General features: G+C 47.9%; 1 protein-coding gene across 10 annotated transcripts in view; it reads left to right on the top strand.

Moving 5' to 3' along the window:
- LOC129851498 (R3H domain-containing protein 2-like) overlaps positions 1–25,383 on the top strand; it is a 98,169-nt gene that overhangs the window by 39,176 nt on the left and 33,610 nt on the right. For 6 of the 10 annotated variants that reach the window (XM_055918083.1, XM_055918084.1, XM_055918080.1 and 3 more), the window contains exons 4-12: positions 4,597–4,638; positions 7,348–7,555; positions 8,660–8,738; positions 10,933–10,992; positions 11,940–12,080; positions 17,072–17,180; positions 17,556–17,651; positions 18,365–18,396; positions 19,175–19,228. In XM_055918083.1, the coding sequence (XP_055774058.1) occupies positions 4,597–4,638; positions 7,348–7,555; positions 8,660–8,738; positions 10,933–10,992; positions 11,940–12,080; positions 17,072–17,180; positions 17,556–17,651; positions 18,365–18,396; positions 19,175–19,228 (821 nt within the window). Of the gene's footprint in view, positions 1–4,596; positions 4,639–7,347; positions 7,556–8,659; positions 8,739–10,050; positions 10,064–10,929; positions 10,993–11,939; positions 12,081–17,071; positions 17,181–17,555; positions 17,652–18,364; positions 18,397–19,174; positions 19,229–25,383 lie in introns of those variants that run through there. The other 4 variants (XM_055918089.1, XM_055918086.1, XM_055918085.1 and 1 more) reach the window with 3 other exon arrangements.

Here is a 25,383-nt window from a genome sequence, read left to right as displayed (position 1 = left end):
GTAAAAGGAGGGGTTGGGGGGGCACACAATGTAAATAGTCCGGGTAACCATTTGATTACCTGTTCAGGAGTCTTATGGCTTGGGGGTAAAAACTGTTGAGAAGGCTTTTTGTCTTTGCCCCAGTGATCTACTGAGCCGTACGCACAACCCTCTGTAGTGCCTTGCGGTCGGAGGCCGAGCAGTTGCCGTACCAGGCAGTGATGCAACCAGTCAGGATGCTCTCGATGTTGCAGCTGTAGAACCTTTTGAGGATCTCAGCACCCATGCCAAATCTTTTTAGTTTCCTGAGGGGGAAAGGTGTTGTCGTGCCCTCTTCACGACTGTCTTGGTGTGTTTGGACCATTCTAGTTTGTTGTTGATGTGGACACCAAGGAACTTGAAGCTCTCAACCTGCTCCACTACAGCACTGAGCGATGTAGTAGCAAGTTGGACTGCATAACAACATATTACGTGACGTATCATCATCGTTGGCCTGCAAGAGTTGCTAGCTTTCTGTTTCTGCTTGCTCGATGCAGGCAGCCGACGAGTACTGCTGGCTTGTGCTAGCTAGCAGCATAGCCAGCCATTGTTAGCTAGCCACATGGTCCAGCCGAAGATGGCTAGCCTGCTCAAAGGTAATTAGCTAGTTTGTTGAAGCCATGAAATATAGCTAGCTGTGCTTCTAGCATCAAACTAATTACACAGATGTCAGTTGTACAACTGAATGCCTTCTCACTGAAATGCTGACAGTGGCCCTGCCCAGAGGGTTTTGAGTAAAAAGGATACAGCTTTTGTCAGCAGGATAGGAGAATTAGGTAAAGGTTAGGAAAAGGGTTATCGTTAGCTCAAATGCAAAAATAAATCAACTTTTGATGTAAATTTGACAAACTGTATCCTTTCTAGCCATGACCTGCCCAGAGAGAGAATACGTTTTAATGTCACATACACAAGAACAGTGAATTGCCTTTCTTGCAAACTCAAAACACAACAATGAAATAGTCAATAGCAATGTATTACTAGAAAAAATAAAGAATATGAATAAGAATATGAAATACACCTTTTTAAGTAAGTCAGAATACTATGTACAGAAAATATTAAAGGAAGATCCAATATCATATTTACATGTGCAGGGACACAGGTAGATATGTATAGGGTAGATATGTATAGGGGAGGTAGATATGTATAGGGGAGGTAGATATGTATAGGGTAGGTATGTATAGAGGGGGTAGATATTTAGAGGGGAGGTAGATATGTATAGGGTAGATATGTAGAGGGGAGGTAGATATGTATAGGGTAGATATGTAGAGGGGAGGTAGATATGTATAGGGTAGATGTGTAGAGGGGAGGTAGATGTGTAGAGGGGAGGTAGATGTGTAGAGGGGAGGTAGATGTGTAGAGGGGAGGTAGATGTGTAGAGGGGAGGTAGATGTGTAGAGGGGAGGTAGATGTGTAGAGGGGAGGTAGATGTGTAGAGGGGAGGTAGATGTGTAGAGGGGAGGTAGATGTGTAGAGGGGAGGTAGATGTGTAGAGGGGAGGTAGATGTGTAGAGGGGAGGTAGATGTGTAGAGGGGAGGTAGATGTGTAGAGGGGAGGTAGATGTGTAGAGGGGAGGTAGATGTGTAGAGGGGAGGTAGATGTGTAGAGGGGAGGTAGATGTGTAGAGGGGAGGTAGATGTGTAGAGGGGAGGTAGATGTGTAGAGGGGAGGTAGATGTGTAGAGGGGAGGTAGATGTGTAGAGGGGAGGTAGATGTGTAGAGGGGAGGTAGATGTGTAGAGGGGAGGTAGATGTGTAGAGGGGAGGTAGATGTGTAGAGGGTAGATATGTAGAGGGGAGGTAGATATGTATAGGGTAGATGTGTAGAGGGGAGGTAGATGTGTATAGGGTAGATGTGTAGAGGGGAGGTAGATGTGTAGAGGGGAGGTAGATGTGTAGAGGGGAGGTAGATGTGTATAGAGGAGGTAGATGTGTAGAGGGGAGGTAGATGTGTAGAGGGTAGATATGTAGAGGGGAGGTAGATATGTATAGGGTAGATGTGTAGAGGGGAGGTAGATGTGTAGAGGGGAGGTAGATGTGTAGAGGGGAGGTAGATGTGTAGAGGGGAGGTAGATGTGTAGAGGGGAGGTAGATGTGTAGAGGGGAGGTAGATGTGTAGAGGGGAGGTAGATGTGTAGAGGGGAGGTAGATGTGTAGAGGGGAGGTAGATGTGTAGAGGGGAGGTAGATGTGTAGAGGGGAGGTAGATGTGTATAGGGGTAAGGTGACTAGGGAGCAGGATATATGATAAACAGAGTAGCAGCTGTGTGTGTGTGTGTGTAGAGTCAGTATAAATGTTGGTGCATATTACAGTATTTGAGTGAGCAGATGTTGGAGTGACGGTGTACAGTCGTGGCCAAAAGTTTTGAGAATGACACAAATATTAATTTCCACAAAGTTTGCTGCTTCAGTGTCTTTAGATATTTTTGTCAGATGTTACTATGGATATTGAAGTATAATTACAAGCATTCCATAAGTGTCAAAGGCTTTTATTGACAATTACATGAAGTTGATGCAAAGAGTCAATATTTGCAGTGTTGACCCTTTTTTTTCAAGACCTCTGCAATCCGCCCTGGCATGCTGTCAATTAACTTCTGGGCCACATCCTGACTGATGGCAGCCCATTCTTGTATAATCAATGCTTGGAGTTTGTCAGAATTTGTGGGTTTTTGTTTGTCCACCCGCCTCTTGAGGATTGACCACAAGTTCTCAATGTGATTAAGGACTGGGGAGTTTCCTGGCCATGGACTCAAAATATTCATATTTTGTTCCCCGAGCCACTTAGTTATCCCTTTTGCCTTATGGCAAGGTGCTCCATCATGCTGGAAAAAGCATTTTTCGTCACAAAACTGTTCCTGGATGGTTGGGAGAAGTTGCTCTTGAAGGATGTTGGTACCATTCTTTATTCATGGCTGTGTTCTTAGGCAAAATTGTGAGTGAGCCCACTCCCTTGGCTGAGAAGCAACCCCACACATGAATGGTCTCAGGATGCTTTACTGTTGGCATGACACAGGACTGATGGTAGCGCTCACCTTGTCTTCTCCGGACAAGCTTTATTCTGGATGCCCCAAACAATCGGAAAGGGGATTCATCAGAGAAAATGACTTTACCCCAGTCCTCAGCAGTCCAATCCCTGTACCTTTTGCAGAATATCAGTCTGTCCCGGATGTTTTTCCTGGAGAGAAGTGGCTTCTTTGCTGCCCTTCTTGACACCAGGCCATCCTCCAAAAGTCTTCACCTCACTTCGCGTGCAGATGCACTCACACTTGCCTGCTGCCATTCCTGAGAAAGCTCTGTACTGGTGGTGCCCCGATCCCGCAGCTGAATCAACTTTAGGAGATGGTCCTGGTGCTTGCTGGACTTTCTTGGGCGCCCTGAAGCCTTCTTCACAACAATTGAACCGCTCTCCTTGAAGTTCTTGATGATCCGATAAATGGTTGATTTAGGTGCAATCTTACTGGCAGCAATATCCTTGCCTGTGAAGCCCTTTTTGTGCAAAGCAATGATGACGGCATGTGTTTCCTTGCAGGTAACCAATGTTTGACAGAGGAAGAACAATGATTCCAAGCACCACCCTCCTTTTGAAGGTTCCAGTCTGTTATCCGAACTCAATCAGCATGACAGAGTGATCTCCAGCCTTGTCCTCGTCAACACTCACACCTGTGTTAACGAGAGAATCACTGACATGATGTCAGCTGGTCATTTTGTGGCAGGGCTGAAATGCAGTGGAAATGTTTTTGGGGGATTCAGTTCATTTGCATGGCAAAGAGGGACTTTGCAATTCATCTGATCACTCTTGACATTGTATGATGGCAATTTGCATATACTAAACGAAGGCAGCAGACTTTGTGAAAAATGTATATTTTTGTCATTCTCAAAACTTTTGGCCACGACTGTATGTGCAAATATTGAAATTAAAGATGCAAGGTAAACTCGGTCCGTGTAGCTATTTCGTTAGCAATTTATCAGTCGTATTACTTGGGGATAGAAGCTGTTCAATAGCCTGTTGAGGTCAGACTTGATGCACCGGTACCTCTTGCCGTGCGCCAGCAGAGAAAATAGTCTATGGCTTGGGCGGTTGGAGTCTTTGACGCTTTTCCGGGCCTTATTTTTACACCGCCTGATAAAGAGAGGTCCTGGATGGCAGGGAGCTCATCCCCAGTGATGTACTGGGCTGTCCACACCACCCTCTGTAGCGCCATGCGATCGAAGGCGGTGCTATTGCCATACCAAGCGGTGATGCAGCCAGTCAATATGCTCTCAGTGGTACAGCTGTAATACCTTTTCAGGATTTGAGGGCCCATGCCAAACTTTTTTAACCTCCTGAGGGGGAAGAAGCACTGTCACGCCTTCACGACTGTGCATTGCATTGTGGGTTTGTAGTCAACATCAGCTTCAACAAATATCTAACAGAAACAGTATAGGAAGTTGAATAATCTGTTTCCACAGCAACCACGGTAATCTCCCTATATTAACAACGAAATCAAACATTTGTTCACTAAAATATGGTTTTAACATATTTATTTAACATTGTAAATGGTTTTGAGTGTAGCTAGTATTACCAGATGTTCTTCCCTTGCAGAGGCGTACTCAGAACCACAGCCATGGCAGGAAAAGGGCCAGGGTAAGGACGGTATTATCCTGTCTGTTGTGTTGATGTTGTTGTTGTGCACGTTTCCATATCATGATCCTAATCCTGGGATTAAAGTCCACCCGTTAGATAAAGGGTCCTACTTAGCAGTACTAGACCCAGAGTTGGCTGGTGAGCAGGTTAGGTAGAGCAGGACAAGTTGCAGAGGTGAGGCCTGCTTAGCCATGAGCTCACACACAGCCTATTACCTAGTGTATTTATGGAAGTCAGCTTTCATGTATGTGTACACTCACAATTTACATGCTAGTCCCCTCCACCCAGTGTGTTAGTCCCCTCCGACCCAGTGTGTTAGTCCCCTCCGACACAGTGTGTTAGTCCCCTCCGACACAGTGTGTTAGTCCCCTCCGACACAGTGTGTTAGTCCCCTCCGACCCAGTGGGTTAGTCCCCTCCGACCCAGTGTGTTAGTCCCGTCCGACCCAGTGGGTTAGTCCCCTCCGACCCAGTGGCTTAGTCCCCTCCGACCCAGTGTGTTGGTCCCCTCCGACCCAGTGGGTTAGTCCCCTCCGACCCAGTGGGTTAGTCCCCTCCGACCCAGTGTGTTAGTCCCCTCCGACCCAGTGGGCTAGTCCCCTCCGACCCAGTGGGTTAGTCCCCTCCGACCCAGTGTGTTAGTCCCCTCCGACCCAGTGTGTTAGTCCCCTCCGACCCAGTGGGTTAGTCCCCTCCGACCCAGTGTGTTAGTCCCCTCCGACCCAATGGGTTAGTCCCCTCCGACCCAGTGGGTTAGTCCCCTCCGACCCAGTGGGTTAGTCCCCTCCGACCCAGTGGGTTGGTCCCCTCCGACCCAGTGGGTTGGTCCCCTCCGACCCAGTGGGTTGGTCCCCTCCGACCCAGTGGCTTAGTCCCCTCCGACCCAGTGGCTTAGTCCCCTCCGACCCAGTGGCTTAGTCCCCTTCGACCCAGTGGCTTAGTCCCCTCCGACCCAGTGGCTTGGTCCCCTCCGACCCAGTGTGTTGGTCCCCTCCGACCCAGTGTGTTGGTCCCCTCCGACCCAGTGTGTTGGTCCCCTCCGACCCAGTGTGTTGGTCCCCTCCGACCCAGTGTGTTGGTCCCCTCCGACCCAGTGTGTTGGTCCCCTCCGACCCAGTGTGTTGGTCCCCTCCGACCCAGTGGGTTAGTCCCCTCCGACCCAGTGGGTTAGTCCCCTCCGACCCAGTGGCTTAGTCCCCTCCGACCCAGTGGCTTAGTCCCCTCGACCCAGTGTGTTCACCTCATGTATTGTAAAATGGTGCTGGTATGTGACCAGCTATCTCTCAGTAGTAGGACCAGATGTTTGTAGCCTAGGTTATCTATCTCTCAGTAGTAGGACCAGATGTATGTAGCCTAGGTTCTCTATCTCTCAGTAGTAGGACCAGATGTATGTAGCCTAGGTTCTCTATCTCTCAGTAGTAGGACCAGATGTATGTAGCCTAGGTTCTCTATCTCTCAGTAGTAGGACCAGATGTATGTAGCCTAGGTTATCTATCTCTCAGTAGTAGGACCAGATGTATGTAGCCTAGGTTATCTATCTCTCAGTAGTAGGACCAGATGTATGTAGCCTAGGTTCTCTATCTCTCAGTAGTAGGACCAGATGTATGTAGCCTAGGTTCTCTATCTCTCAGTAGTAGGACCAGATGTATGTAGCCTAGGTTATCTATCTCTCAGTAGTAGGACCAGATGTATGTAGCCTAGGTTCTCTATCTCTCAGTAGTAGGACCAGATGTATGTAGCCTAGGTTCTCTATCTCTCAGTAGTAGGACCAGATGTATGTAGCCTAGGTTATCTATCTCTCAGTAGTAGGACCAGATGTATGTAGCCTAGGTTATCTATCTCTCAGTAGTAGGACCAGATGTATGTAGCCTAGGTTCTCTATCTCTCAGTAGTAGGACCAGATGTATGTAGCCTAGGTTCTCTATCTCTCAGTAGTAGGACCAGATGTATGTAGCCAAGGTTCTCTATCTCTCAGTAGTAGGACCAGATGTATGTAGCCTAGGTTCTCTATCTCTCAGTAGTAGGACCAGATGTATGTAGCCTAGGTTCTCTATCTCTCAGTAGTAGGACCAGATGTATGTAGCCTAGGTTCTCTATCTCTCAGTAGTAGGACCAGATGTATGTAGCCTAGGTCCTCTATCTCTCAGTAGTAGGACCAGATGTATGTAGCCTAGGTTCTCTATCTCTCAGTAGTAGGACCAGATGTATGTAGCCTAGGTTATCTATCTCTCAGTAGTAGGACCAGATGTATGTAGCCTAGGTCCTCTATCTCTCAGTAGTAGGACCAGATGTATGTAGCCTAGGTTCTCTATCTCTCAGTAGTAGGACCAGATGTATGTAGCCTAGGTTCTCTATCTCTCAGTAGTAGGACCAGATAGCCTAGGTTCTCTATCTCTCAGTAGTAGGACCAGATAGCCTAGGTTCTTCAATGTGGAGTGTTTCTGCGTTTCAATAGTTGTGTTTTTTACTTAGCTGCTTGCTTTGATGTGGTGTGTGTGTGTTTCTCTGTGTTTCAGTCTAATGCCAAGCTAAAATGCAGATGTTAATGTTTTAATATTTGTTGTCAAATATTGATAGTGTGCAATGAATTTGATCTATTATTGATGAACCGAAGAGCTATAAATGCCTTCACTGTGGTGTGTCTCTCACTATGTGTGTAGTCTGCTGCTTCACTGTGGGGTGTGTGTGTGTGTCTCTGGGTGTGTTTCAGTCCAATGCCAAGCTGAAGCTGGTGAGGAGCCTGGCGGTGTGTGAGGAGTCATCAGGTCCGTTCTGTCCTGACGGACCTCCAGACATTATCCAGCTCCACATCAGCTGTCCCTCAGACAAGGAGGAGGAGAAGTCTTCTAAGGATGACTATGAGAACGAGGATGAGAAGGAGAAGAAGGACAGGACTCCACGCAAGATGTTGTCACGAGGTAAGATGTCTCTGGGGGGAAAATGCTGAAGAGGATTCATTCGAGGAGCAAAGAGGGGCAGACCCAGCTGATGGGGAAACGGACAGTCTGTATCATGGTGTCTGTGTGTGTCAGTAAATAGTTGAAAACGATCGTCCATTCGTATTTGTTCAGAAACAACACACCCTTTCTGCAGCTGTTGCAGTTTTTTGCCTCTCTAACCCCACTGACCGACTTTGTGTGTGGATACTCCCGAGTGCATGCCTGTGTGTTACCAGGTTGTGTGTGTGTGTGTGTGTGGATACTCCCGAGTACATGCCTGTGTGTTACCAGGTTGTGTGTGGATACTCCCGAGTACATGCCTGTGTGTTACCAGGTTGTGTGTGGATACTCCCGAGTACATGCCTGTGTGTTACCAGGTTGTGTGTGGATACTCCCGAGTACATGCCTGTGTGTTACCAGGTTGTGTGTGGATACTCCCGAGTACATGCCTGTGTGTTACCAGGTTGTGTGTGGATACTCCCGAGTACATGCCTGTGTGTTACCAGGTTGTGTGTGGATACTCCCGAGTGCATGCCTGTGTGTTACCAGGTTGTGTGTGTGTGTGTGGGTACTCCTGAGTAGATGCCTGTGTGTTACCAGGTTGTGTGTGTGTGTGTGTGTGGGTACTCCTGAGTAGATGCCTGTGTGTTACCAGGTTGTGTGTGGGTACTCCTGAGTAGATGCCTGTGTGTTACCAGGTTGTGTGGGTACTCCTGAGTGCATGCCTGTGTGTTACCAGGTTGTGTGTGTGTGTGGGTACTCCTGAGTGCATGCCTGTGTGTTACCAGGTTGTGTGGGTACTCCTGAGTGCATGCCTGTGTGTTACCAGGTTGTGTGTGTTTGGGTACTCCTGAGTAGATGCCTGTGTGTTACCAGGTTGTGTGTGTGTGTGTGGGTACTCCTGAGTAGATGCCTGTGTGTTACCAGGTTGTGTGTGTGTGTGTGGGTACTCCTGAGAAGATGCCTGTGTGTTACCAGGTTGTGTGTGTGTGTGTGTGGGTACTCCTGAGTAGATGCCTGTGTGTTACCAGGTTGTGTGTGTGGTGCTATTTTAAGCATCCTGTCTTCTCTCCCTTCCGCCAGACTCCAGCCAGGAGTACACAGACTCCACCGGCATCGACGTGCACGACTTCCTGGTCAACACACTGAAAAACAACCCCAGGTAACACACACTGAAAAACAACCCCAGGTAACACACACTGAAAACAACCCCAGTTAACACACACTGAAAAACAACCCCAGGTAACACACACTGAAAAACAACCCCAGGTAACACACACTGAAAAACAACCCCAGTTAACACACACTGAAAACAACCCCATGTAACACACTGAAAACAACCCCAGTTAACACACTGAAAACAACCCCAGTTAACACACTGAAAACAACCCCAGTTAACACACACTGAAAACAACCCCAGTTAACACACTGAAAACAACCCCAGTTAACACACACTGAAAACAACCCCAGTTAACACACACTGAAAAACAACCCCCTGTAACACACTGAAAACAACCCCAGGTAACACACACTGAAAACAACCCCATGTAACACACTGAAAACAACCCCAGTTAACACACACTGAAAACAACCCCAGTTAACACACACTGAAAACAGCCCCCTGTAACACACTGAAAACAACCCCAGTTAACACACACTGAAAACAACCCCAGGTAACACACACTGAAAACAACCCCCTGTAACACACTGAAAAACAACCCCAGGTAACACACACTGAAAAACAACCCCAGGTAACACACACTGAAAACAACCCCAGTTAACACACACTGAAAAACAACCCCAGTTAACACACACTGAAAAACAACCCCAGTTAACACACACTGAAAACAACCCCAGTTAACACACACTGAAAAACAACCCCAGTTAACACACACTGAAAAACAACCCCAGGTAACACACACTGAAAACAACCCCAGGTAACACACTGAAAAACAACCCCAGGTAACACACACTGAAAACAACCCCAGTTAACACACACTGAAAAACAACCCCAGGTAACACACACTGAAAACAACCCCAGTTAACACACACTGAAAAACAACCCCAGGTAACACACACTGAAAACAACCCCAGTTAACACACACTGAAAAACAACCCCAGGTAACACACACTGAAAAACAACCCCAGGTAACACACACTGAAAACAACCCCAGTTAACACACACTGAAAACAACCCCAGTTAACACACACTGAAAAACAACCCCAGTTAACACACACTGAAAACAACCCCAGTTAACACACACTGAAAACAACCCCAGTTAACACACACTGAAAACAACCCCAGGTAACACACACTGAAAACAACCCCAGTTAACACACACTGAAAACAACCCCAGGTAACACACACTGAAAACAACCCCAGGTAACACACACTGAAAAACAACCCCAGGTAACACACACTGAAAAACAACCCCAGGTAACACACACTGAAAACAACCCCAGGTAACACACACTGAAAAACAACCCACACACACACACACACACACACACACACACACACACACACACACACACACACACACACACACACACACACACACACACACACACACACTGAAAACAACCCCAGGTAACACACACACACACACACACACACACACACACACACACACACACACACACACACACACACACACACACACACACACACACACACACACACACACACTGAAAACAACCCCAGGTAACACATACACACACACACACACACACACACACATACACACACACACACACTGAAAAACAACTTAATCGATCTCCTATCACAGCCACAGCACTCAACAGATGGAAATGGATTGAGAAACTTTTAGGGCAGAATCTTAACTGTAGATCAGCTTGGGGATTCATGTTTTTTGCACACATCAATGCATGATAGACATGGTAGTCCATGTTAAGCCTCCATCTCTCGATCTCTCTCTCTCTTTCTAACGCTCTTTTTCTATCGCTCTCTATTTTTCTATCTCTCTCTCTCTTTCTATCGCTCTCTCTCTTTCTATCGCTCTCTTTCTTTCTATCGCTCTCTCTCTTTCTATCGCTCTCTCTCTTTCTATCTCTCTCTCGCTTTCTATCGCTCTCTCGCTTTCTATCGCTCTCTCGCTTTCTATCGCTCTCTCGCTTTCTATCGCTCTCTCTCTCTATCGCTCTCTCTCTCTATCGCTCTCTCTCCTATCTCTCCCCTCTATCTCTCCCCTCTATCTCTCCCCTCTATCTCTCCCCTCTATCTCTCCCCTCTATCTCTCCCCTCTATCTCTCCCCTCTATCTCTCCCCTCTATCTCTCCCCTCTCTCTTCCATATCTCTTCCCTATCTCTCCCCTCTCTCTCCTCTCTCCAACAGGGATCGAATGATGCTGCTGAAACTAGAACAAGATATCCTGGAGTTCATTAATGATGACAAGTGAGTGAGAAATGGCACCCTATTCCCTATATAGGCTCTGGTCAAAAGTAGTGCCCAATGTAGGGAATAGGGTGCCATGTGGGATGTATCCACATTCCATACTGCTACTTTAATCCGGTATATTTATAATGGGATAAACATGGGGATTGTACTGTGGTTGGTATATCAGTATGGTATATTTGGCTGCCTGGGACTCTGTGTCCACCTGTCGATGGGATGGTATCATTACCCTCACCTGCAGTTTATTTTGTTCTATTTCAAATGTAAATCAGTCCCGTCTTTAACAGTTTAACAATTTCGTTTTGTTTTAGAAAAGGGTAACGGTCCCCATCTGAGAGAGACACTGTACTACCACTCAAGTATCATCACTAGATGGTTCATCTCCCAGTTCCTCCCTCCAGTAACCAGTACACGTTGTTTAATCTCCACGTTCCTCCCTCCAGTAACCAGTACACGTTGTTTAATCTCCATGTTCCTCCCTCCAGTAACCAGTACACGTTGTTTAATCTCCATGTTCTCCCCTCCAGTAACCAGTACACGTTGTTTAATCTCCCAGTTCCTCCCTCCAGTAACCAGTACACGTTGTTTAATCTCCATGTTCCTCCCTCCAGTAACCAGTACACGTTGTTTAATCTCCCAGTTCCTCCCTCCAGTAACCAGTACACGTTGTTTAATCTCCCAGTTCCTCCCTCCAGTAACCAGTACACGTTGTTTAATCTCCCAGTTCCTCCCTCCAGTAACCAGTACACGTTGTTTAATCTCCCAGTTCCTCCCTCCAGTAACCAGTACACGTTGTTTAATCTCCATGTTCACCCCTTCAGTAACCAGTACACGTTGTTTAATCTCCACGTTCCTCCCTCCAGTAACCAGTACACGTTGTTTAATCTCCATGTTCACCCCTTCAGTAACCAGTACACGTTGTTTAATCTCCACGTTCCTCCCTCCAGTAACCAGTACAAGAAGTTCCCCCAGATGACATCGTACCACCGCATGCTGCTGCACCGTGTAGCGGCCTACTTTGGCATGGACCACAACGTAGACCAGACTGGCAAGGCCGTCATCATTAACAAGACTGGCAACACACGCATGTGAGTGGGAGACTCGTGGAACTTAGAAGGCCAAGTGTAGAACTTAGAAGGCCAAGTGTAGAACTTAGAAGACCATGTGTAAAACTTGGAAGACCAAGTGTACATATAACATATACATATAAGTCATTTAGCACTTAGAAGACCACATGTAGAACTTAAAAGACCATGTTTTAAACTTAGAAGACCATGTGTAGAACTTAGAAGACCATGTGTAAAACTTAGAAGACCATGTGTAGAACTTAGAAGACCACGTGTAGAACTTAGAAGACCTTGGTATACCGGTACCACGGTAATATCACGGTACCTAAACATCATGAAACTTATTATACCAACATTTTAGAGCGCCGTAATACCGTTTCAGATGATACTTCCAAATGTTTCAGCCCTAACGACCCAAAGAACCTGCTGGCGCCTGTTTTATAAAATGTTTATAAAGTCAGTGTTGTTTATAAATTCAGTTGAATTGAAACAACAGCCTCCAGTCTCTTGTATGTTCAGATCCAATCATCTTCTACCAGCCCTCACTCACCTGCATCTCTCAGCATCGTCTACCAGCCCTCACTCACCTGCATCTCTCAGCATCCTCTACCAGCCCTCACTCACCTACATCTATCAGCATCCTCTACCAGCCCTCACTCACCTGCATCTCTCAGCATCCTCTACCAGCCCTCACTCACCTGCATCCTCTACCAGCCCTCACTCACCTGCATCTATCAGCATCCTCTACCAGCCCTCACTCACCTGCATCTCTCAGCATCCTCTACCATCCCTCACTCACCTGCATCGTCTACCAGCCTTCACCCACCTGCATCTCTCAGCAACCTCTACCAGCCCTCACTCACCTGCATCTATCAGCATCCTCTACCAGCCCTCACTCACCTGCATCTCTCAGCATCATCTACCAGCTCTCACTCACCTGCATCTCTCAGCATCCTCTACCAGCCTTCACCCACCTGAATCTCTCAGCATCCTCTACCAGCCCTCACCCACCTGCATCTATCAGCATCCTCTACCAGCCCTCACTCACCTGCATCTCTCAGCATCCTCTACCAGCTCTCACTCACCTGCATCACTCAGCATCCTCTACCAGCCCTCACTCACCTGCATGTCTCAGCATCATCTACCAGCTCTCACTCACCTGCATCTCTCAGCATCCTCTACCAGCCTTCACCTACCTGCATCTCTCAGCATCCTCTACCAGCCCTCACCCACCTGCATCTATCAGCATCCTCTACCAGCCCTCACTCACCTGCATCTCTCAGCATCCTCTACCAGCTCTCACTCACCTGCATCTCTCAGCATCCTCTACCAGCCCTCACTCACCTGCATGTCTCAGCATCCTCTACCAGCCCTCACTCACCTGCATGTCTCAGCATCCTCTACCAGCCCTCACTCACCTGCATCTCTCAGCATCCTCTACCAGCCCTCACCCACCTGCATCTCTCAGCATCGTCTACCAGCCCTCACTCACCTGCATCTATCAGCATCCTCTACCAGCCCTCACTCCCCTGCATCTCTCAGCATCATCTACCAGCTCTCACTCACCTGCATCTCTCAGCATCGTCTACCAGCCCTCACTCACCTGCATCTCTCAGCATCATCTACCAGCGCTCACTCACCTGCATCTCTCAGCATCGTCTACCAGCCTTCACTCACCTGCATCTCTCAGCATCCTCTACCAGCCCTCACTCACCTGCATCTCTCAGCATCCTCTACCAGCCCTCACTCACCTGCATCTATCAGCATCCTCTACCAGCACTCTCTCACCTGCATCTCTCAGCAGCATCTACCAGCTCTCACTCACCTGCATCTCTCAGCATCCTCTACCAGCCCTCACTCACCTGCATCTCTCAGCATCGTCTATCAGCCTTCACCCACCTGCATCTCTCAGCATCCTCTACCAGCCCTCACTCACCTGCATCTCTCAGCATTCTCTACCAGCCCTCACTCACCTGCATCTCTCAGCATCCTCTACCAGCCCTCATTCACCTGCATCTCTCAGCATCCTCTACCAGCCCTCACTCACCTGCATCTCTCAGCATCCTCTCCAGCCCTCACTCATCTGCATCTCTCAGCATCCTCTACCAGCTCTCACTCACCTGCATCTATCAGCATCCTCTACCAGCTCTCACTCACCTGCATATCTCAGCATCCTCTACCAGCCCTCACTCACCTGCATCTCTCAGAATCCTCTACCAGCCTTCACTCACCTGCATCTATCAGCATCCTCTACCAGCCCTCACTCACCTGCATCTCTCAGCATCATCTACCAGCTCTCACTCACCTGCATCTCTCAGCATCTTCTACCAGCCCTCACTCACCTGCATCTCTCAGCATCCTCTACCAGCTCTCACTCACCTGCATCTCTCAGCATCCTCTACCACAGCCCTCACTCACCTGCATCTCTCAGCATCCTCTACCAGCCCTCACTCACCTGCATCTATCAGCATCCTCTACCAGCCCTCACTCACCTGCATCTATCAGCATCCTCTACCAGCCCTCACTCACCTGCATCTATCAGCATCCTCTACCAGCTCTCACTCACCTGCATCTCTCAGCATCCTCTACCAGCCCTCACTCACCTGCATCTCTCTGGTTGCTATTCATGGTCATCAGTTGTGTAAATATAATTTATCCTTGATGGGAAGTGGTGATGCAGACCCTGCTGTGTCTTCTGGTGTTACATTGGAGCAGCGTGCGGAGCTGGCAGTGTTCCATCACCTGTTATAACAGTGAGCACAGGCCAGTCTGAGTAGACTGTGCAAGTTAACTGTCATGCAGCCTCTGAGTGTCAGAGAGTGAAAGGCATGCCTGCAGCTTTACAACAAAGAAAATAGCTTGTTTCTAGTCTAAACAGTTATAGAAATATGACCCGTGTTACCAGAGGTCTTGTTTCTAGTCTAAACAGTTATAGAAATATGACCCGTGTTACCAGAGGTCTTGTTTCTAGTCTAAACAGTTATAGAAATATGACCCGTGTTACCAGAGGTATTGTTTCTAGTCTAAACAGTTATAGAAATATGAACCGTGTTACCAGAGGTCTTGTTTATAGTCTAAACAGTTATAGAAATATGACCCGTGTTACCAGAGGTCTTGTTTCTAGTCTAAACAGTTATAGAAATATGACCCGTGTTACCAGAGGTCTTGCTTCTAGTCTAAACAGTTGTAGAAATATGACCCGTGTTACCAGAGGTCTTGCTTCTAGTCTAAACAGTTGTAGAAATATGACCCGTGTTACCAGAGGTCTTGTTTCTAGTCTAAACAGTTATAGAAATATGACCCGTGTTACCAGAGGTCTTGTTTCTAGTCTAAACAGTTATAGAAATATGACCCGTGTTACCAGAGGTCTTGTTTCGAGTCTAAACAGTTATAGAAATATGACCCGTGTTACTAGAGGTCTTGTTTCTAGTCTAAACAGTTATAGAAATATGACCCGTGTTACTAGAGGTCTTGTTTCTAGTCTAAACAGTTATAGAAATATGACCCGTGTTACCAGACACGCCTTTTTTTTTTTTTTTTCATTGGGATTTGCATTTGATATAATTTCACAATCCATGTCACGTGCTACTTTAAACTAGTCCCGGGCCGCTAATTATTGGTTTGATAACAAACAAGGTAGTTCAGTCATGTTACCTAGCTAGCTAACCTGGTAAGTTGACAGTAGGTCTAGGCAAATTTGATTGGCACAGAAAGAAAAAGGGTCTGCTACTCATGAGATGTGATTCATATAGGTGTGATTCATATAGGCGGGATTCATATAGGCGGGATTCATATAGGCGGGATTCATATAGGCGGGATTCATATAGGCGGGATTCATATAGGTGTGATTCATATAGGCGGGATTCATATAGGCGGGATTCATATCGGTGTGATTCATATAGGCGGGATTCATGTAGGCGGGATTCATGTAGGCGGGATTCATATAGGCGGGATTCATGTAGGCGGGATTCATGTAGGCGGGATTCATATAGGCGGGCGGGATTCATATAGGCGGGAGGGATTCATGTAGGCGGGATTCATGTAGGCGGGATTCATATAGGCGGGATTCATATAGGCGGGATTCAAATAAGCGGGATTCATATAGGCGGGATTCATATAGGTAGGATTCATATAGGTGGGATTCATATAGGCCTAATGGAAGCCTAAACTATATTAAAAAAAATATTAGAACTTTTGGTGCTGCTTAATTTGTCTTTGGTGCCTAACGTTTTAAAAGTTGGGAGCAGTGTGTGTTTGTGGGAGACCGCGGGAGTGTGTGGCCTTTGCCAATATGAGCAAATCAGCCATTCTATACAGTATTTTATTATACACTGAACAGTGTGAAGTTAAATTCAATGTGTTGTATTGAGTAGAAGTGTGAATTTCAGTGACAGATTTTTTGCGTAGCACATGGCGCAGAACATTTAGAAAACGTGAACAAGCGACCGGGGGACAGGGTGAACAGGACGCTAGGCAACACATTTGCCCCTCGTGATACTCATTGGTATCGTGGTACTCATTGGTATCGTGGTACTACTTGGTATCGTGGTACTCATTGGTATCGTGGTACTACTTGGTATTGTGATACTCATTGGTATCGTGGTACTACTTGGTATCGTGATACTCATTGGTATCGTGGTACTACTTGATATTGTGATACTCATTGGTATCGCGGTACTACTTGGTATCGTGGTACTTGGCCTGGTATCGTTAGTAAAAATGTACTCATTGGCATTGGTATCGTGGTACTACTTGGTATCGTGATACTCATTGGTATCGCGGTACTACTTGGTATCGTGGTACTACTTGGTATCGTGATACTCATTGGTATTGTGGTACTACTTGGTACCGTGATACTACCTGGTATCGTGGTACTACTTGGTATCGTGATACGCATTGGTACCGTGATACTCATTGGTATCGTGATACTTGGCCTGGTATCGTTAGTAAAAATGTTGGTATCGTTACAACACTTGTCCTAACAAGAGTTTCTGAATTATTTTTTTCTTCAGCCCAGAGCAGAGGTTCTCAGAGCACATCAAGGATGAGAGGAACACGGATTTCCAGAAGAAGTTTATCCTCAAGAGAGACGACGCCAGTATGGACAAGGACGATAATCAGGTCATTAGTCCCTTTTTAAAATTCTTCACTGTTGCTTTTTATTACTTAAATACTTAACAATTAATTACACTTAAGTCTAATAATTAAATACTTAACAGTTCTGATTCACAGATCCTTCCTACATTTTATTTGTAGCTGTTTTTACCGTTGTAGGTCTTTGTAGAACACGAGGATACGATATATGAGAAGGCTGAATATAATTAATCCTGTTGACGATTATCTGAGTATATATAAATTTATCTTGCACAATATTTTAATTTACAGGTATTCTTCCTGAGAAGATGCTCTGAATAGTATTCATAGTGAACAGTGAATACCACTTCTGTCCAATGATGTTTACTGATCACACCCCTTCTTCCTCTTGTCCAATCGCAGATCCGCGTGCCGCTGTCGGACGGGCGGCGCAGCAAATCGATAGAGGAGAGGGAGGAGGAGTATCAGAGAGTACGAGACCGGATCTTTTCCCGAGAAGTAAGTGGTGGAGGATAGGAGATGCTCTTAGGCACAGATCTAGGATCAGTTTACCCTCATCAAATCGTGACATTAAGCATCGTAGGGGGTAATGCACACAACTGACCCAAGTTCAGCGGATCTGGCTCCCGAGTGCCTCAGCGGTCAAAAGTACTGCATCTCAGTGCTAGAGGCGTCGCTACAGACACCCTGGTTCGATCCCGGGCTGTATCACAACCGGCTGTGATCGGGAGTCCCATAGGGCGGCGCACAATTTGGCCCAGCGGCTTCCGGTTTAGGGGAGGGTTTGACCGGGGTAGGCCGTCATTGTAAATAAGAATTTGTTTTTAACTGACTTGCCTAGTTAAATAAAGGTTTTTAAAAAAGTCAAATTTAAAAAATAAAAGATTAAGGGCAACTCTGGTCGGGCTCAACAGTGAGGATGGGGATGGGCCGTTGTACTTAACTTGTCTCCCACTGTCTGTTCTATTAACCACTGTTTTAACCAGAAGTTCATTTTAATAACGTAATGGTGGAATAGAGTAAGAAGTCCAGAGTAAATAAGTTATGTCCATATTCTTGGAGGTCACGAGTGAACCTTTGTTAACTTGGGATAAAAACAATATGTTCTCAATAACCTACTTGGTCAAATGAAAGCTATTAAATAAACATAGTTTATGGGATCAACAAGCTACGGCTATTGGTAATTTACAGGTGTCTCTTTCCCTTTTCAGTCCTCTCAAAATGGATACATCAACGACAACAGGTAAGCTCACAGTAACGCCCAGTAACAGTATGCATTACAGTTTAATGTGTGTACTTCTGAAGGGGATCCTAGAGTACGGGGTTAGTCCCCAGCCAGTATAGTCCCTTAGGTGTGTAGGAGAGGCAGTCGGGGCGGCCTGGTCACAGCAAAGCCCCCCTAACCCTGTTCCAAACCCCCTGGCACCATAAAATTAGACCACCAAATTATATTGAGGTGTTTTTGAAGAGATCTAATCATTCTGGCACCAAGGTTTGGGTTTGCTAAGTTTGAATGTTGGGGTGAACTGACAGTAGTTTTCCACATGTAGTCCAAAGCACAACAAAAGTACATCTTTCAACCCCTCTCCCTTTCTGATAGAGATGAACGATTATTAAACCGATGTGTTTGAGAGACAAAAAGAAGTGGGGGAACTTTGTTCCCTGTTTTTCTTACTGTCAACATTTCTGCTCTGTGTGTCTGATCTTTCCTGGGCTGGGGGTTGGATACAGTGCAACACTGTTAAAACGGGTCCCAAATCGTTCCCTATCCCTCCTCTTGGCCCTTTCTCCCTCAGTGTTGGCATGTCTGAAGGTCTGGACAGGTTTAAACAGTGTTTGTGGTAAAGCTTTCACCATATTACTTCCATCTTACAGATCTACAGAACATTGAAGGGTAAGGGCCAAGGGGAGGGGTAGGGAATGAATTGGGAATGGCTGTTCCAAAACCTACCTGACCCCCTCTTCTATACCCACCCAGTAACCCCCGCTCTCCCTTCTCTCCCTCCACTGTCCCCCAACAGACTTTCCCCTGAAGGCTACTCCTCTACCTCTCAAAAGAGGAGGCAGATCTTTCGGTACTGACACATCCATGTGACGTGTGACTCTAGCAGTCTGTGATTGTGTTGCCATGCCGTTCTACCCTCTGTCTAGTTGTGCTTTGATATGACTGACTGATTGGGTGTGTCCGGAATGGCACCTTATTCCCTACTTAGTGCGTTTAGGGGGTTTGGTCGCCATTTCAGACCTACCACTGAATGTTGGTGTTGTTGCTTGGTGTGGGTTGGCTCAGAGCAACACTTATGGCATGGCTGCTTTGGTTTTTTTCTGGGACTGGGTACTACTTATTATCCGTCCGTCATCATTGAAACATCTTTATATAATACTGTGCTGCTACATCCTCCATGATCTCTGTTGATTTGGTTTTCTAACCCCTCTTCATCTTTGCTCTACTACTTGTACAGTAGTTGTCTCTACTACTGTCTGTGGTATCCTGAGGATAGATCTACTACTACTGTCTGTGGTGTCCTGAGGATAGATCTACTACTACTGTCTGTGGTGTCCTGAGGATAGATCTACTAGTACTGTCTGTGGTATCCTGAGGATAGATCTACTAGTACTGTCTGTGGTGTCCTGAGGATAGATCTACTACTACTGTCTGTGGTGTCCTGAGGATAGATCTACTACTACTGTCTGTGGTATCCTGAGGATAGATCTACTACTACTGTCTGTGGTGTCCTGAGGATAGATCTACTACTACTGTTTGTGGTATCCTGATGATAGATCTACTACTACTGTCTGTGGTGTCCTGATAGATCTACTACTACTGTCTGTCCTAAAGAGAGATGCAGTAACACTACTATCACATCATTTCATTAACACAGTGAATTATTGTAATGTGTGTTTGTGTCAATTAATCCCATAAGGGACGGGTTGCCAATTGGCATTTTGACTCAAAAATAAAATGTAATTCATTCACCTTCAGATCTCTCTCTTTGTGTTGGTTGTGATCAGTGATTATGTTTGTACTGCAGCTGTGACACATACAAACTGAAATGTCTTTAGCCGACTGACCTCAGTAATGTTGAAAAGAGGGATTTTGGGGTTAGTTTTCAGTTCCAATACTTGACCAGACTAGCTATTGCATAATGATGTCTCACTGAAGTGAGACTACTGTCCCTTTGGCACTTATGTTGTCTTGTTCAATGTTGACTAAGTGCAAATCCTACATTGTGTGTGTGGAGATGATGATGAGGCTGTGACACAGACAATGTTTACCATGTCATATATACAGTGGAAACATATAGTTGTTATTTACATAATTGTCTATTGAACATTATTGTATTTTGTGGGCGGGAAATGCTAATGAAATCTAAAGTGCAATTTTTTTTAGAGGAAAGTTATTGTGACAGAACATCTCCCCCTGTGTTGGATGGAGAGAGTGTTGTGTTTGAAACAGGAGAGAAAAAATGTTGTGATTTAAAAAAAAGTAGGATCTCTCTCTCGCTCATCTTTGTCTGCACAGTGTGAGCGAGCTACCACTCTGCCTTTCTTTTCTTAAAATAGGCGGTGGAAGCTGGGAGACAGGGAGGCGGGAGAGATGAATAGGAAGAAGGCAGGGAGAAAGGGAGAGGGGGAGGAAGAGAGGGGGAGAGGGGCAGGAAGAGAAAAAATGAGAGCCTGGGAGAGAAAGACGCAGGGAGAACGCTTAAAATAGCTCATCCATTAATTACTGTTTCTCTGAAATATTTATCACCAACTGCCACCTTCAAACATATTTACACCACCAATCATTTCTATCTTTTTGTCTCCTTATATCTGATATTATAAGGAGATTCCCTGGCCTGTTTTGGTTATTTTTCAATCTTCTGTCCTAGGCTACCTCAGTCATTTCTCTGAATATCTAGAACAGAGACGTTTAGCTGACCTGGCCATTTTGTGTATCTGTGTTGTCTTTAAGTTGTGTAGCTTGTTATTAAGGGTTGGCTATTCCCATCAAATAGGTAACCAGGGTATTCTGCAGTCAGAGCACCCCACTGTAATTCACTTGAGTTGTATTTTCCCTTGTTTAGTCAGAAATCCAAGCATTTGTTGTCAGCATTTTAGGTGGTAAGTCTGTCACCACATTACCCTCCCAAACCTGCATTTGTCAGACTTTTTGTTCAGTGCAACGCCATATCATCCATATTTGATGACGTTAGAATAAATGAAAAGTAGGATATAAGCATGGTGACAGTGAGCGATGATGCTGTAGTTGGAGGTAATGATATGTTGATGGCCTCCTGGTCGCTGCTAGTGACATTCTAATAACGGTGATAGGAACTTACCCAGTCTACTGCTACTGTCGCTCAGCCTCCTGCTACCGTCGCTCGGCCTACTGCTACTGTCGCTCAGCCTCCTGCTACCGTCGCTCGGCCTACTGCTACTGTCGCCCAGCCTCCTGCTACCGTCGCTCGGCCTCCTGCTACCGTCGCCCGGCCTACTGCTACTGTCACCCGTGCTACTGTCGCTTGGCCTACTGCTACCGTCGCCCGGTCTACTGCTACCGTCGCTCGGCCTACTGCTACCGTCGCCCGGCCTACTGCTACTGTCGCCCGTGCTACTGTCGCCCGGCCTACTGCTACCGTCGCCCGTGCTACTGTCGCTTGGCCTACTGCTACCGTCGCCCGGCCTACTGCTACCGTCGCCCGTGCTACTGTCGCTTGGCCTACTGCTACCGTCGCCCGGCCTACTGCTACTGTCGCTTGGCCTACTGCTACTGTCGCCCTGCCTACTGCTACCGTCGCCCGGCCTCCTGCTACCGTCGCCCGGCCTACTGCTACTGTCGCCCGTGCTACTGTCGCTCGGCCTCCTGCTACTGTCGCCCGGCCTCCTGCTACCGTCGCCCGGCCTCCTGCTACCGTCGCCCGGCCTCCTGCTACCGTCGCCCGGCCTCCTGCTACCGTCGCCCGGCCTCCTGCTACCGTCGCCCGGCCTCCTGCTACCGTCGCCCGGCCTCCTGCTACCGTCGCCCGGCCTCCTGCTACCGTCGCCCGGCCTCCTGCTACCGTCGCCCGGCCTCCTGCTACCGTCGCCCGGCCTCCTGCTACCGTCGCCCGGCCTACTGCTACCGTCGCCCGGCCTACTGCTACCGTCGCCCGGCCTACTGCTACCGTCGCTCGGCCTACTGCTACCGTCGCTCGTCCTACTGCTACCGTCGCTCGTCCTACTGCTACCGTCGCTCGTCCTACTGCTACCGTCGCTCGGCCTACTGCTACCGTCGCTCGGCCTACTGCTACCGTCGCTCGGCCTACTGCTGCTAGCGTCGCTCGGCCTACTGCTGCTACCGTCGCTCGGCCTACTGCTGCTACCGTCGCCCGGGCCTACTGCTACCGTCGCTCGGCCTACTGCTGCTACCGTCGCCCGGGCCTACTGCTACCGTCGCTCGGCCTACTGCTGCTACCGTCGCCCGGCCTACTGCTACCGTCGCTCGGCCTTCTGCTACCGTCACCCGGGCGTACTGCTACCGTCGCCCGGCCTCCTGCTGCCGTCGCTCGGCCTCCTGCTGCCGTCGCCCGGCCTACTGCTGCCGTCGCCCGGCCTACTGCTACCGTCGCCCGGCCTACTGCTACCGTCGCTCGGCCTACTGCTGCCGTCAGAAACGGTATGGGGGGGGGGGGGGGGTGCGTGTGACTCCATAGTGACGGTATGAGGGGGGGGATGTGTGTGACTCCATAGTGACAGTGTGGGGGGGGGGGATGTGTGTAACTCCATAGTGATGGTATGAGGGGGATGTGTGTGACTCCATAGTGATGGTATGAGGGGGATGTGTGTGACTCCATAGTGACGGTATGGGAGGGGGATGTGTGTGACGCCATAGTGATGGTATGAGGGGGATGTGTGTGACTCCATAGTGACGGTATGAGGGGGATGTGTGTGACTCCATAGTGACGGTATGGGGGGGGTGTGTGTGACTCCATAGTGATGGTATGAGGGGGGGATGTGTGACTCCATAGTGACGATATGAGGGGGGGATGTGTGATTCCATAGTGACGGTATGAGGGGGGGATGTGTGACTCCATAGTGACGGTATGAGGGGGGGGGTGTGTAACTCCATAGTGACGTATGAGGGGGATGTGTGACTCCATAGTGATGGTATGAGGGGGGGATGTGTGACTCCATAGTGACGGTATGAGGGGGATGTGTGTGACTCCATAGTGACGGTATGAGGGGGATGTGTGACTCCATAGTGATGGTATGAGGGGGATGTGTGACTCCATAGTGACAGTATGAGGGGGGGGATGTGTGACTCCATAGTGACGGTATGAGGGGGGGGATGTGTAACTCCATAGTGACGGTATGGGGGGGATGTGTGTAACTCCATAGTGACGGTATGGGGGGGGATGTGTGTAACTCCATAGTGACGGTATGAGGGGGGGGATGTGTGTGACGCCATAGTGACGGTATGAGGGGGATGTGTGTGACTCCATAGTGACGGTATGAGGGGGATGTGTGTGACTCCATAGTGACGCTATGGGGGGGGGTGTGTGTGACTCCATAGTGATGGTATGAGGGGGGGATGTGTGACTCCATAGTGACGGTATGAGGGGGGGATGTGTGACTCCATAGTGACGGTATGAGGGGGGGATGTTTGACTCCATAGTGACGGTATGAGGGGGATGTGTGACTCCATAGTGACGGTATGAGGGGGATGTGTGACTCCATAGTGATGGTATGAGGGGGGGATGTGTGACTCCATAGTGACGGTATGAGGGGGGGATGTGTGTGACTCCATAGTGACGGTATGAGGGGGGGATGTGTGACTCCATAGTGACGGTATGAGGGGGATGTGTGACTCCATAGTGACGGTATGAGGGGGATGTGTGACTCCATAGTGATGGTATGAGGGGGGGATGTGTGACTCCATAGTGACGGTATGAGGGGGGGATGTGTGTGACTCCATAGTGACGGTATGAGGGGGGGGATGTGTGACTCCATAGTGACGGTATGAAGGGGGGATGTGTGACTCCATAGTGACGGTATGAGGGGGATGTGTGACTCCATAGTGATGGTATGAGGGGGGATGTGTGACTCCATAGTGACGGTATGAGGGGGGGATGTGTGACTCCATAGTGACGGTATGAAGGGGGGATGTGTGACTCCATAGTGACGGTATGAGGGGGGGATGTGTAACTCCATAGTGACGTATGAGGGGGATGTGTGACTCCATAGTGACGGTATGAGGGGGAGATGTGTGACTCCATAGTGACGGTATGAGGGGGATGTGTGACTCCATAGTGACGGTATGAGGGGGGGATGTGTGTGACTCCATAGTGATGGTATGAGGGGGATGTGTGACTCCATAGTGATGGTATGAGGGGGATGTGTGTAACTCCATAGTGACGGTATGAGGGGGGGGATGTGTGACTCCATAGTGACGGTATGGGGGGGGATATGTAACTCCATAGTGACAGTATGAGGGGGGATGTGTGACTCCATAGTGATGATATGAGGGGGGATGTGTGACTCCATAGTGATGGTATGAGGGGGGGATGTGTGTGACTCCATAGTGATGGTATGAGGGGGATGTGTGACTCCATAGTGACGGTATGAGGGGGGATGTGTGACTCCATAGTGATGATATGAGGGGGATGTGTGACTCCATAGTGACGGTATGAGGGGGGATGTGTGACTCCATAGTGACGGTATGAGTGGGGGGATGTGTGTGACTCCATAGTGACGGTATGAGGGGGGGGGATGTGTGTGACTCCATAGTGACGGTATGGGGGGGGGATGTGTGACTCCATAGTGATGGTATGAGGGGAATGTGTGACTCCATAGTGAGGGTATGAGGGGGGATGTGTGTGTCTGTGTCCTGTGTGTGTGTGTGTGTGTACTCTGTGTGTTTATTCGGTAGTGCGTGCCTCATTGCACTCTGACCAGACCACTCACGTGCATATTGATTTTTGTCCACCCACACCACACGCTATGTGGACATGCAGTTTGAAATATCAAAATAAACTCTGAACCAAATATATTCATTTTGGGGACAGGTCAAAAAGCATGAAACATTTATGGCAATTTACCTAGCTAGCTTGCGGTTGCTAGCTAATTTGTCCTATTTGGCTAGCTTGCTGTTGCTCGCTAATTTGTCCTGGAATATAAACATTGGGTTGTTATTTTACCTGAAATGCACAAGGTCCTCTACTCCGACAATTAATCCACAGATAAAATGGGAAACCGAGTTTGTTTT

Source organism: Salvelinus fontinalis, chromosome 3 (assembly GCF_029448725.1).
Source record: "Salvelinus fontinalis isolate EN_2023a chromosome 3, ASM2944872v1, whole genome shotgun sequence".
NCBI classification, from domain to species: Eukaryota; Metazoa; Chordata; class Actinopteri; order Salmoniformes; family Salmonidae; genus Salvelinus; species Salvelinus fontinalis.
The sequence above is the reverse complement of the archived record's forward strand: the minus strand, read 5'-3'. Positions and strand labels throughout refer to the sequence as shown.